At 39.0% G+C, this 11,697-nt stretch overlaps 1 protein-coding gene across 1 annotated transcript; it reads right to left on the bottom strand.

The window, feature by feature from the left end:
- Positions 1-676: 676 nt before the first annotated feature.
- Positions 677-10,568, bottom strand: LOC136697961 (cytochrome P450 2J4-like). Its single transcript, XM_066673327.1, has 9 exons — positions 10,265-10,568; positions 8,954-9,113; positions 7,984-8,136; positions 7,098-7,258; positions 5,822-5,995; positions 4,352-4,493; positions 4,034-4,221; positions 3,544-3,685; positions 677-1,375 (listed from the first exon to the last, which is right to left on the bottom strand). The coding sequence occupies exons 1-9, from the start codon at positions 10,457-10,459 to the stop codon at positions 1,185-1,187; spliced, it is 1,506 nt and encodes a 501-aa protein (XP_066529424.1). The 5' UTR covers positions 10,460-10,568; the 3' UTR covers positions 677-1,184.
- Between the last annotated feature and the right edge of the window lie 1,129 nt (positions 10,569-11,697).

Here is an 11,697-nt window from a genome sequence, read left to right as displayed (position 1 = left end):
CAGTTTGTTGCTTTTCTTGAAGGCTAACTTTGGCATACTTAGCTCCGTGGTTAGTATCAAATTGCAGACGTAAATTGTACTCCTTGACAACTGCCACTGCCTCATAACACAAAAGACATATCAGATTTTCTCCTTGAAGCACAAACATGTATTTGCCTTCCCATCTCTCTTGAAACTGTCCTCCATTGGCATTATTTTTTCTTTTCCTGGACATTTTGGAATCAATATTTGTAGCTATTTCTTAATTCCACTTGTTGAAAAAATTGAAGAGGATACACTGAAATCTAGTGGTGGAATGCCATCACTTGGCGGGCAACATAATTGGCATGCATTGTGGGAAATGTAGTTTAAGGTCAATGCACGCTTTAGAATTAGTGGCGGAATAATTAATAATTAAGTCTAAAAGCGTGCATTGACCATAAACTCCATTTCCCACAATTCATGCCGATTATTTTACCCATAAAGCGATGGCATTAAGCCACTAGATTGCAGTCAATCAGATCTTCTAAGCTCTTTCTGGCCACATCAAATCATACGGCGGGCCACATTTGTCTGTCAGTGTTTCAGTGCACTGTAACTGTACATAGGAGTAAAGGGCTGTAGCTGGTGTCTGTCAGTGTTTCAGTGCACTAACTGTACGTAGGAGTAAAGGGCTGAATCTGGTGTCTGTCAGTGTTTCAGTGTACTGTAACTGTACGTAGGAGTAAATGTCTGAATCTGGTGTTTTTCAGTATTTCAGTGGGCTTTAATGCAGAAATGAAAGATGTTGTCTATAAGGAAGAAATGAGTGAGAAACATTCTGTTGAAGTTCAATATATCACTCTTAAACATGAAATTATATGCACTGACTTTAATCAGGAACTTACAGAATTTAGGAACTTTACAGAATCTCAAAAATGGGCTAAAAAAAGTTTGATTCATTTTGTTCATTCTTTTTTACCAAATGACACCTATATGATTGTATTATTTAATGTATATGTTTTTTTACTAATAATGATCTGATTATAAAATTGTTGTGATATAAATTCATTATTTGATGAAAGTTGTAGTCATTGATCATACTGTGATGTCTTAGACTTGACTTGTTCAATTTATTTAATTTTTTTTACATCATAATTGGGTACATACAGTTTTATAAATGTTAGTCATTTCTAATATATATGGTGTGTGTGGTCTGCTGTGATTCAGCGGGTGGTCTCTCTGCTGCGGCAGACTGTATTGAAAGTGAATGGGGTGCGAACCATCCCCATAATACCATCCAGGTTTGTTGGTGGAGCTCCTGGAGGCCAGGAGAACTGTAATCTCTGGAGCAGAGACGTGAAGAAGATGAAGAGCTCTGTTTTTGCGAGATTCTCACCCAGACATGACCTCGGACCTGCAGCACCACACACACATTATAGTACTTTATTTGGATTTAACATATAAAATAAAACATCATATTAAACCCAAATAACAGTTCAGAGTCATTTCACAGTTCATGAATAAATTCACAGTATGCATTTCTCATGGGTGCAGATGACAGCGTATTCTCCAGATAAACAGACTCTCCAGAACTGCAGAAACAGAGCAATACTTCACTATGTGCTTAGGCTTCCCCTTTCTCAGTCCTACAATCCGTAGGCCATGCACACACAGCCTGTGCTCGTGCCCTAAACTTCCAAATATCAAGGCAACTACTTTACATGGATAGCCACTCACAGTACGTCTCCATCAGTGGCTAATACTTTAGGACTTAAGGAGTAGCACAACTCCATATATCCATCGTAAGAGCATCCATCTTCCACAATCCTCCTTCCTTCATTAATCAGAACAATGTTGGGAGAATTCAGGCAGTTACGAAAAAACAACCTGTGACCTCTCACTGGCTCAAAGACAAAGACCACTGTACCTTAACCATTTCATTCACATGAATTACAGTTTGTGAATGATACATAGATGCAAACTCCCTACTAATTACATGTACAATTTGATCATGTCTAAGAATAAAAAGTCCTTTAAGTGTTGGACAACCGTTCATGATGTGTGCTACAGATTCAGCCTCTTGATCACTGTGCAGTAAACAATAGGGTTTATGCTGTAACGGAGACCAAAGAGACAGATTATACTTTGCAGGTAACACTTGGAGGTGAGCCTTAACTATGAAGCTAAGGATTTGTTCAAGTTCAGAGCTTCCCAGCACAATTTGAGATGCCGAATGATCCACAAATGTAAACTTGCTAATTTGCCTTATAAACGCAGCTCCATCCAGTACTGTTGCAACTGAGACTGAAAGAAATTCAAGATCAACAGTTCAACAGTGATAAATATTCAATTTCTTAAACATTCCATTGTCTTCCATCACTGCCTCCACACAGACATTTGAATCATGTATCAGTTCATCATATGACACCATCTGATCCACTGGCTTTATTCATTGGAAAGCTCTTAATCACTCTTTCAATTTCATTTTAACGAGAATAGGGAGGTGTCAGGCTCCTCACTTGGAAGATTTAGATTTATTTAGTTCTTTCCACTGAGGACTTCCATAGTTCTTCTCACAGATATATAAACACATACAAACAAACAAAAAGTATACACTTCATCTATTGGTGCTTTTCCACATAGTTTCTACACTACTTGACTATACTCGCCTTTGGTACCTGATACCTGGCTCACTTTCCATTAACAAACACCATCACTAAGAGGAACAGCAGGCTTTGGAAACCAAAATAACGGCAGTGGTTACATTAAGTACTATTTACTCATAACATACTCACATAATGTTGTTTTTGGGATATAATATAGCTTAGCTGTGCATCAGTTCAGAGAGATCAGTAGTGCTTTTCAATCCTTTCACCGTCCAGCTCTCGCAGAAACCAATTTAAACATTAATATATAAACAAATTTGTTCCTAAAATTAGGTTCAGCATTATTTAATATTTCTGCCCATTATACACAACAAAATATTTCTAGCATCACTTTCAGAAGGCTGGTCAGAACTGGTAAAACACAATGTGTGTTAGCCATTAAATTCTTATTTATTTTGCTCTTCTGGCTCACCTCACTACTATAGAAAAAATTCGATTTTATTGCTGTGCATCACAGACAGAAGAAAATGTGGAACTTAGACTCAGGAACATACTTTCAACTACTTATTTCCCCCATTGTGTCCGTAAAGCAGTATTCAACCTCTATGCAAAGCCATGTGTAATTTTAGGAGCTGCATTTATGAGTTCACTACTGTAGTTTGGAGATTGTACAAATAGCCAGTATGTGCTGAATGTCTGCATTACATTGTGTAGTGTTACAAGTCTCTCTGGTGAATCAATGCTCTGCAAGGTTTACACATCATGTTTAGTCCCCACTTGACTCGCTCGGGGCCATGAGTGAGCGGGTAAAAGTACCAGGTTCTAGGTTTTCCAAATGGAAAAGCAAAAGGGCAAAACAGTGTAGAGTAGAGTAGTGTAGGTACCATGCAGTGGAAAAGTGGCATAAAGCACACTCTAAAGACTGAGTAGATTGATTTATCAATGTGATCAGTTATTGATCTCTGATCAGACTTACCCATAGAAAATGCCACAAAGGCATCATTTTTGCAGAACTGTCCTTTCTCGTCCAGAAAGTTCTCTGGGTTGAAACTGTCTGGATACTTCCAGTGCCCTCGGTCAGTCAAGATGGCCGTAAAGTTGACCATGACCTGTGTTCCCTACCGTGGGGAAAAAAGGATACTGATGTAGAAACATTTTAACCTCAGAGTAGGGGTAAGGACTGAAGGCATTCCATAACATTTCATTCCTGAATTCAGCCCAAATCAACCATTCATTCTTTCATATGTCTCTATTTTACATCAGTTCATTTCTTTTCATCTGTTTTATTCGTCCTTTTATCCATCTTTTACATTGGCATTTTCATCCATTCATACTCTCCTTCGTTTAGCTTCCCATCTGCTCAACAGTTATTATTTTGATTCAATAATGTTGTCCTCTTTTCAAACATGCATCCATTCAGCTTTTCAACTGCTCAACAACTCATCCCTTCATCCCTCTGTGGTTACCTTGGGCAGGTGGTATCCATGCAGCTCGGCTGGCTCTGTGGTTTCATGGACCACGCCCAAAGGGAGGAGATTAGCCCAGCGCTGGACCTCGTGGATGGTGGCGTGAGTGAAGGGCAGTCGTGTGCGGTCGTCCATGCAGGGAGAGCGGTCAAACCCCAACACACTCAGTATCTCCTCATGACAACGCTCTGGAATGTGGTCCACCAATCATAATAAAATGTTAACATTAAAATTCTGCATCTTTCATATTGTTTCATATTATCTTTTGTCCTTTATTCTTTGCGTCCCTGAGATATTTCTCTATGCCCTCTTCTGTACCTTGTATTTCAGGGTGGTTCATCATGTAAATGAGACCCCATCTGATTGTAGCGGCGGTCGTGTCCGTCCCAGCCGCGAACAGGTCAGTTGTACACATGACCAGGTTCTGCTCATGAAATGTTGAGTCTTCATTTGGCTCTTGCTGCTCAGAACAAAAGAGAAACAATGGCAAACAATGGTAAACAAGTCCTCTTCACTGTTCACTTTTCAAAAATAAGGGACTTAACTATCACTGTGGTCAGCACAAGTACATCTTCAGTATCTTTACTTAAGGAACTTGTAGCACACTTTTAAGTAACAAAATGGACAATGTTCACCATATTCCACCACTTCACTTCGCAACAGTTTGTTTCTTTTCGTTTTCTGAATGTCCAGTATCAATGTAACATACAGACGCATTTGTGAGTGTTAAAGGTGAAAAGTCTGTTGTGTGATTTATACAAAATAAAGTGTGGAATAACAGCAGCAATAACAAAAGTTATTAAAGTCTGTAGTTTGTGTGTTATATAATGTAAGTGCAAGAGGGAAATTAGCGCAGGGCTTGGAGTGGAAAGGGGTCAAAACAGTGACTCTTTCATATAATTGTGTCTGAAATCTCATATCATACCAGAGCAAATAAATCTCACGACAGGACATCCCACGGAAACTGTGATTTATAAATAAATACTTTGCATTAAAAAGTTGCGTGTATTTATACAAGGTTTGAACCATGAAGATAAATAAAACATTGCAGAAAGAACACAAATTGAAATCAAATTGCATGCAAATGCACAATCAAATCAAATTTATTTGTATAGCGCTTTTACAACTGATGTTGTCACAAATCAGCTTCGTTTACTCTGTAAAAAGTAAAGGGATGGAGTTCGTTTTAATTTGTTTAGGTGAATGTAAAGCAGAAAACATCAACATTTTCAGAGTGTGGCTAATGACTCCGCTCTACCGTTCCACCGTCAACAACGCTGAGTGATCGTGTGAAGTGGCGGACGACAGCAGCATGTCAGTTTAATATAATTCCCTGTGTTCATGGACCCCCTGATTTTGCCCCCTTTATCTATGGGAGAAATACCAAAAACTAAACTAAACTAATGAGATTTTAGCCTAGATGTGAAGATTGCGATTGTGTCTGAGTTCCGAACATTTTCTGGAAGATCATTCCAGAGTTGGGGGGCTTTATAAGAAAAAAACTCTTCCCCCAGCTGAGGCTTTCTGAATTCTGGAAACTATTAAAAGTCCAGTACTCTGTGATCTGAGTAATCGTGGAGGCTCATAAAAGGAAATAGTATCTTGAAGGTATTCAGGAGCGAGCCCATGTAGAGCTTTATATGTTAATAACAGAGTTTTGTAATTGATGCGGAATTTAACAGGCAATGAAGTGATGATAGAACAATCCATCCTCACACATAGGAGTTATACGCTTCATGAAGGTAGATCTCCAGGAATATTGGCTCAATGCTGTCAAGTCTTGCTCACCTTTGTCATCTCCACCAGGTAAGCATCGATGAAATCACGAAGATTTTCTGGGTCCAGAGTCTTCCTGTGCTCCTCCACAACTTCATGAAAGTATCCTATCAAGGCTTTTGCGTTCCGCTTAATCTTCTGGTGAAACCCTGGAAAGTGTTTAAGGAAAGGAGCCAAGTTGACAATCTGCAGGAGAAAAAAAAGTAAAGACCATGTGTGCAGCAACTACAGAAGTTGTTTCAGACTGGAACATATTTATCTTGCCATGGAATCTTTAAAGAGAGGTGTGAACAGTTTTTAAAAAAAATGAGGCTCTCCCACTTCCACCACTTACTGCTTATCGCAGTCAATGTTTCACACACTGAGAGTGTGCCAGTTATTCTTAGCTTAAAGATGTTTTCTTTTGTTTCATTCCCAATATTTAATCAGTTTAATCCCCAATTTGTAACGGCACGCCTAGGGGACGAATCAAACCCTGGTCGTTGAAGACAATGCAGGTTCCTAACTAGGTGAGCTACCACACATTTGCAATTAATTGGACCCAAGAGCAAGAGTGGACAAGACTCACAGCAAACAAAACAAAACTCAGACTAGGGAATAGAACTTGGGTGAAAAATAATGCAAAACGGTTTTCCCAAAACACTCTAAACCAGAGGGGAAGAAAGAAGGAAAGAGTACAAACACATTAAACAGAAAGTAATGTATTTATTTATTACATATAAGACAGCTGTAGAATCTTGAAAGGTCCTGAGAAGACTAAAACAGAGGGGGAGTGGGAGAACTCAGCACTCCACCAAAATTACCAGCTGTTTCTTACTGCTCAGGCTGAGACAAAAAGCCAGCAACACGTCTCTGAATCTCTCTGCTTATAAATACCTGCCTTCAGGTGTTGATCATCAAGCCTGATTGGCTCGAGAGATCATCTACTGCCTCCTCCTGGTGGTTGGATGTGGCCTAGCCCTGGAGCCAGAACTTACACAATTACTAGTCATTTCCAATTAAATGCTTTTAGGTAAACTCCACTGATCACACAGTGCCACCAGCCCTTGGGACAATGTGGGTAAGTACACACTTCTGAAGAGACATGTTGTCACATCAGAGGAGAATGCAAACTGCCCAGGTCTAACACAGCACACTTTATAGCATGATTTAATTATGATTACATTTTGATTTAAAGGGGACACCTACGATCATAGGGAAATGCTGTTCTCTCTGTTTTTTTTTTTACATCTCAAATTTACAAAACATTTACATTTTTTCCTCTAGTTTTGTCATTGCTGGACGTTACCTGAGCAGGGATTGTTCCAGCGAGCCGGATGTTTTCACTTAACATTCGAAGAAGTTCAGCAAAGCGCTTGTCGTCATACTCAAAGCGGTCTCCGAACATGATGGAACAGATGATGTTGGAGACTGCATTCATTATGGGGTGGATGGGGTAAAAAGGCTTTCCTTAAAAAGTCACATGAGAATGGACGTGATGAGGAAGGATATGACAAAAGGCCCATCCAGCATTTACTTCAGTTAAACCCAAGTGAAATGTAGCTCAACACAAAGTATAAAGAGAGTTGTTTAGAGGTGTATAAACTAATGTGCAAAAAATGGACTAAGCTCAAAACAGTATTAAACACAGTATGAGATTCAGGTTTTGTAGTTACTTTCAAAGGAAAAACAAACCAATAAAAGCCCAAAGATGAAGGTGGATTTCATGAGGATCAACTTCTGAGTCCAGATATACACTGGATGATCACTGGATTAGGAACAACCACCTGGTATCTACACTTACGGTGCATTTTATCAGCTCCACTAACCATACTGAAGCACTTTGTACTTCTACAATTACAGACTGTAATCCACCTATTTCTCTGCATACTTTCATATCCCTATTTCACCCTGCTCTTCAATGGTCAGGACCTCCACAGAGCAGGTGTGATGTGGTGGTGGATCATTCTCAGTGCTGCAGTGACACTGACGTGGTGGTGGTGTGTTAGTGTGTGCTGTGCTGGTGGATCAGACACAGCAGGGATGCTGGAGTTTTTACAAGCCATAGGAACAGCCCTGATATTCCTAACATTTCTATGTTATGCTTTGTTGAACTTCAAAGTACTTAAAGGGTCATTAACACAAGCTGAAACACACCAGGGCCAGCCTTCTACTTTATCTATTTATTTATTTACCTTCCTCTTTGAGCATCTCTCTGATGAGATACTGTGCCTCTTCAGCCACTCGTTCCTCCACGGTTTTCTTTCCCAGGCCAAAGTTACGTAGCGTGTGAAGGGCAAAACGTCGCTGCTGCTTCCAGGCATTACCATATGTCACCATTATGATACCTGTGAGAGGAAAAGAAGAGTAGAGACAGATAGATTGAGGAGATATGGGGACATGTAATATTTAACAATTCTGGGGTCTTGAGTAAAATATTTTGGTCAAAACACCACAAGCAAGGCAGCAGTGTTCTCCTCTCTGTCTAAACAGCTCTGTTCAGAACGGCCACCATCATCACCTGGTGAGAATGAGTCTCTGTTTAAACCAAATGTAAGGTCCCAGCACTGAGTTTCACGGAGCAGAAATGCTAGCTTATTAGTCACTTTTGCTCTGTTTTCCCTTTTACCTTTTCTCTTTTTATATTATCCCCAGTTTTACTCTGTACTCCGTTTTTTTTTTTTTTGCTCCATTTAATCTTTGGCTCTAACATTAATGCGGATCCATTGAAGAGGCTCTGGTGAAGTGCCTGCTATCTATGGTAGATGTAGTACTATATCAGAATATCCTATATTTCCAGACTTAGGCTGATAATAGAAAACATACTGTGATGCCTTGTTTCCCCTTTTTCCTGGGTTTGGTTGGAGCTCCAGATTCCCAAATTAATGAGGTAATACACTAAAAATGTGACTTTGTCAAAATGTAATTCAACCTTCAGGTCCCTGGAGTTGTGTGACAGAGACACTACCTGCTGCACCACTGTGCAGCAGGTAGTTCTTCTTCATAACTTGTACCGCCCCTTCTTCATAACTTGTACTTTTGAAAATATTACCTCATTTTAAAAGGTAATTAAAAAGCTCTTATCCACATGAAAACAAGTAAATAAAAATAAATAAATAAACACATGATTGCATTTATGTCACAGAAATACTTTGAGGTACTGACCATAACCCCCAGTGATCCAATCAAATACTGGCATGTACGGCCTCCCAGCAAACGCAGCCCCATTCTTAACGAACGCTTCCTTCATTGTCTGCAGCGTATTAATCACAATTATTGGGCTCCTGCCCACGTAAACACAGGTTATCTCACCGTATTTCAGCAACTGGAGAGGAAGCAAAATTACATAGATTTATGAAATAAAAATAAATACTAAAATTATATTGAATTATTAATCTTCCATTCTCTCTCTCATGTGTGCTGTAGTCCATTTCACTATACGAATGTATAATCAACATTTAATATTTCTATATATTTATTTATATGTATATTTAAAATGATGCTTAAAACAGAGGTCAAGAGACAATAATGAAGGTATTTCCAAGCTGTTTCCGATTATGACATGGCCCTGGTTCTCTTCTGCAGGGAATGGACTTTCTATCATTTGATCCACAAGCTTCACAAGCACTTCATAGTTTCGAATTTAACATTTTTCCACATCAATGATACAGATGACTTGATAAAGCTGTGCCCCAAAACACCATGCTGTAGTGTTTGAAGAAGTTGAAAAGTAAAGTCTCTTAATCATGGTGAAATGTGTATATTTAATTTACACACCTGCAACACAATGATACTGGTTATATGACAGATGTCAGCTGCTGTTCATTTTATGAATTCTTGTAAGTTGCCTTATTTCCCATAAGATGTTATTTTCTAAATAATTGGGCTAACACTACCACTGCAGCAAATTGTAATATTTGTAAATGGAAAAGTTGTTTCGTAATTATTCATTAATTCATTGTCTGTAAGCGCTTATATATGTTCATATGTTCTGAGGTAAAAAAAAAAAAAATGACCTAATGCTCCTTTAGAATTCATGGCAGGAAGTTTGGCTGCATTCCAAGAAGGCATGAGAACAAATGTAGGGAGAATGTGCAAGTGTAAACATGCCTAGATAAGAGAGATCAGGACTGAACATCTGACAGACAATGCTGTGGACTTTCTGACCCTTTACAAGCAGAACACCCTTGACACAATCGGTACATTTAGAGTTGTAAAATTACCAAGATACAGGCGACAGTAGAGCTGACACTAGAGATGTCTAGTATCTCTGGCGTGGACCAATTCTGCAATGTCAGAACCACAGGGTCCTGTACAGGTATAATATTAAACAACCAATACCAGTTTAACTTCAGAGGGAATGAAGTTTAACTCTTTAAACTCTTGAGGTGTATCAATATATGCACAAAATAAAACATGAGGTCTAACAATAGAAAAAGTTAAGATTACTTCAAATTATACTCAAACAGAACTGACCGATCTGATGGAATCCATTGGGTTATTCACAAACTGAGGCATGTTGCCCAAGAATGGTAGAGGTTTGGGTCCAAGGGGGTATTGGCTTCTAGACAAATTCAGCCTGAAAATCTCCATCACAATAAGAGAGAGAAGACCTCCCAGGAGGGCCAAGCCCACCGTCGTCCAGTCCAAATATTTCAGCACAGACTCCATTCTGAGAGAGATAAGAAAACAACACAAGCTCACAGGCTTTATACGCTGCACCCAGGAGGAAGGAGGAGGGACAACAGTGTTGCTGACGTATGGGGGCCTCTTTCATAGGAGGGGCGTTTCCAGGGTCACTGGAACTTGGCCGGCCTCTTCAGTGTTTCTGTATGGGAAAAGTAGGTCATGTGCCTTTCTCTTTAGTGGCACAGAGGTCACACACCATCTATATCTCACTTACACTAAAGACAATTATATTTCATTTAGATTATGTGTGATGTCATGAAACTGAACATTCTACTATCACTTTAAAGTGTACAGTGGTCGATATGTATGTGTGTGTGTGTGTTTGTGTGTGTATGTGTGTTCAAAACTTTCCTCTTGTAACCATCATTACAAATGTATGTGGCCAAAATGGACACACACACACACACACACACAGCTGAATCTTCCTTTATTGTCCAGCGTTACACAATGGGACATATGAAGTTGTCTGAATATTTTGGCTCATCTGTGTATTCAGTCTCAAGTGTAGAACTGTGGTCACTGTAAGTGACACCAGACAAATGACACTATAAACAGGAACAAAATACTAATTTGTGCGATGCAACTTCTTGACAGACCTCTGAATTGTGCCTTTGTTGCAACATATAGAATGGGTGTGTCTTTACACTTACATCATTAAATAATACAGAGACTAATACCTCACTAGTGTCCGTAAAAAGAGTGAATTATGGGAAGAGTTTTTGCCCGAATTTGGTAAACAATTATTTAGCATTAAAGAAATGAATGTGTTGGATTCTGCTAAAACATACTACTACTACAACTACTAGTAATATAAAAACTAACAGTGCTACTATTAATACTCATACAACTGCTACAAAAACTAATACCACAACTACAAAAATACATCTACTACTATGTATTGTATTACTACAATCAATAGTACAAAGAACTCTACTATACTATACTAACTATAAAACCTACTTCAATTAACCTACTTCAAATAGAACAATAGCAAATTCGCCTTTATACACACACACATGCAGGGAGGAGGAGGGAGTGTGAGCCTGCCACCACTGAAGAAGAATATCCAAGAAAGAACAGGATTAAGTTTAAGATCAGACTTAATAAAGCTGATACCAATCAGATTGGATATTGGGTTGGGGCAAAAAAAAGATAAAGTGCCCTCACAGTTTCTTGCAATAAATTATGTACCCCCTAGAGCAGGGGTGTCAAACTCATCT

This window comes from Hoplias malabaricus, chromosome 5 (assembly GCF_029633855.1).
Source record: "Hoplias malabaricus isolate fHopMal1 chromosome 5, fHopMal1.hap1, whole genome shotgun sequence".
NCBI lineage: Eukaryota > Metazoa > Chordata > Actinopteri > Characiformes > Erythrinidae > Hoplias > Hoplias malabaricus.
This window is presented reverse-complemented; position numbering and strand designations above follow the sequence as displayed.

Coding starts and splice junctions, on each gene's coding strand:
- LOC136697961 (XM_066673327.1), bottom strand. CDS start 10,459: ATGGAGTCTGTGCTGAAATATTTGGACTGGACGACGGTGGGCTTGGCC. Junction 9,114..10,264: donor CAATGGATTCCATCAGATCG/GTCAGTTCTGTT, acceptor CTTCCTCTCCAG/TTGCTGAAATACGGTGAGAT. Junction 8,137..8,953: donor TTGGATCACTGGGGGTTATG/GTCAGTACCTCA, acceptor TTCCTCTCACAG/GTATCATAATGGTGACATAT.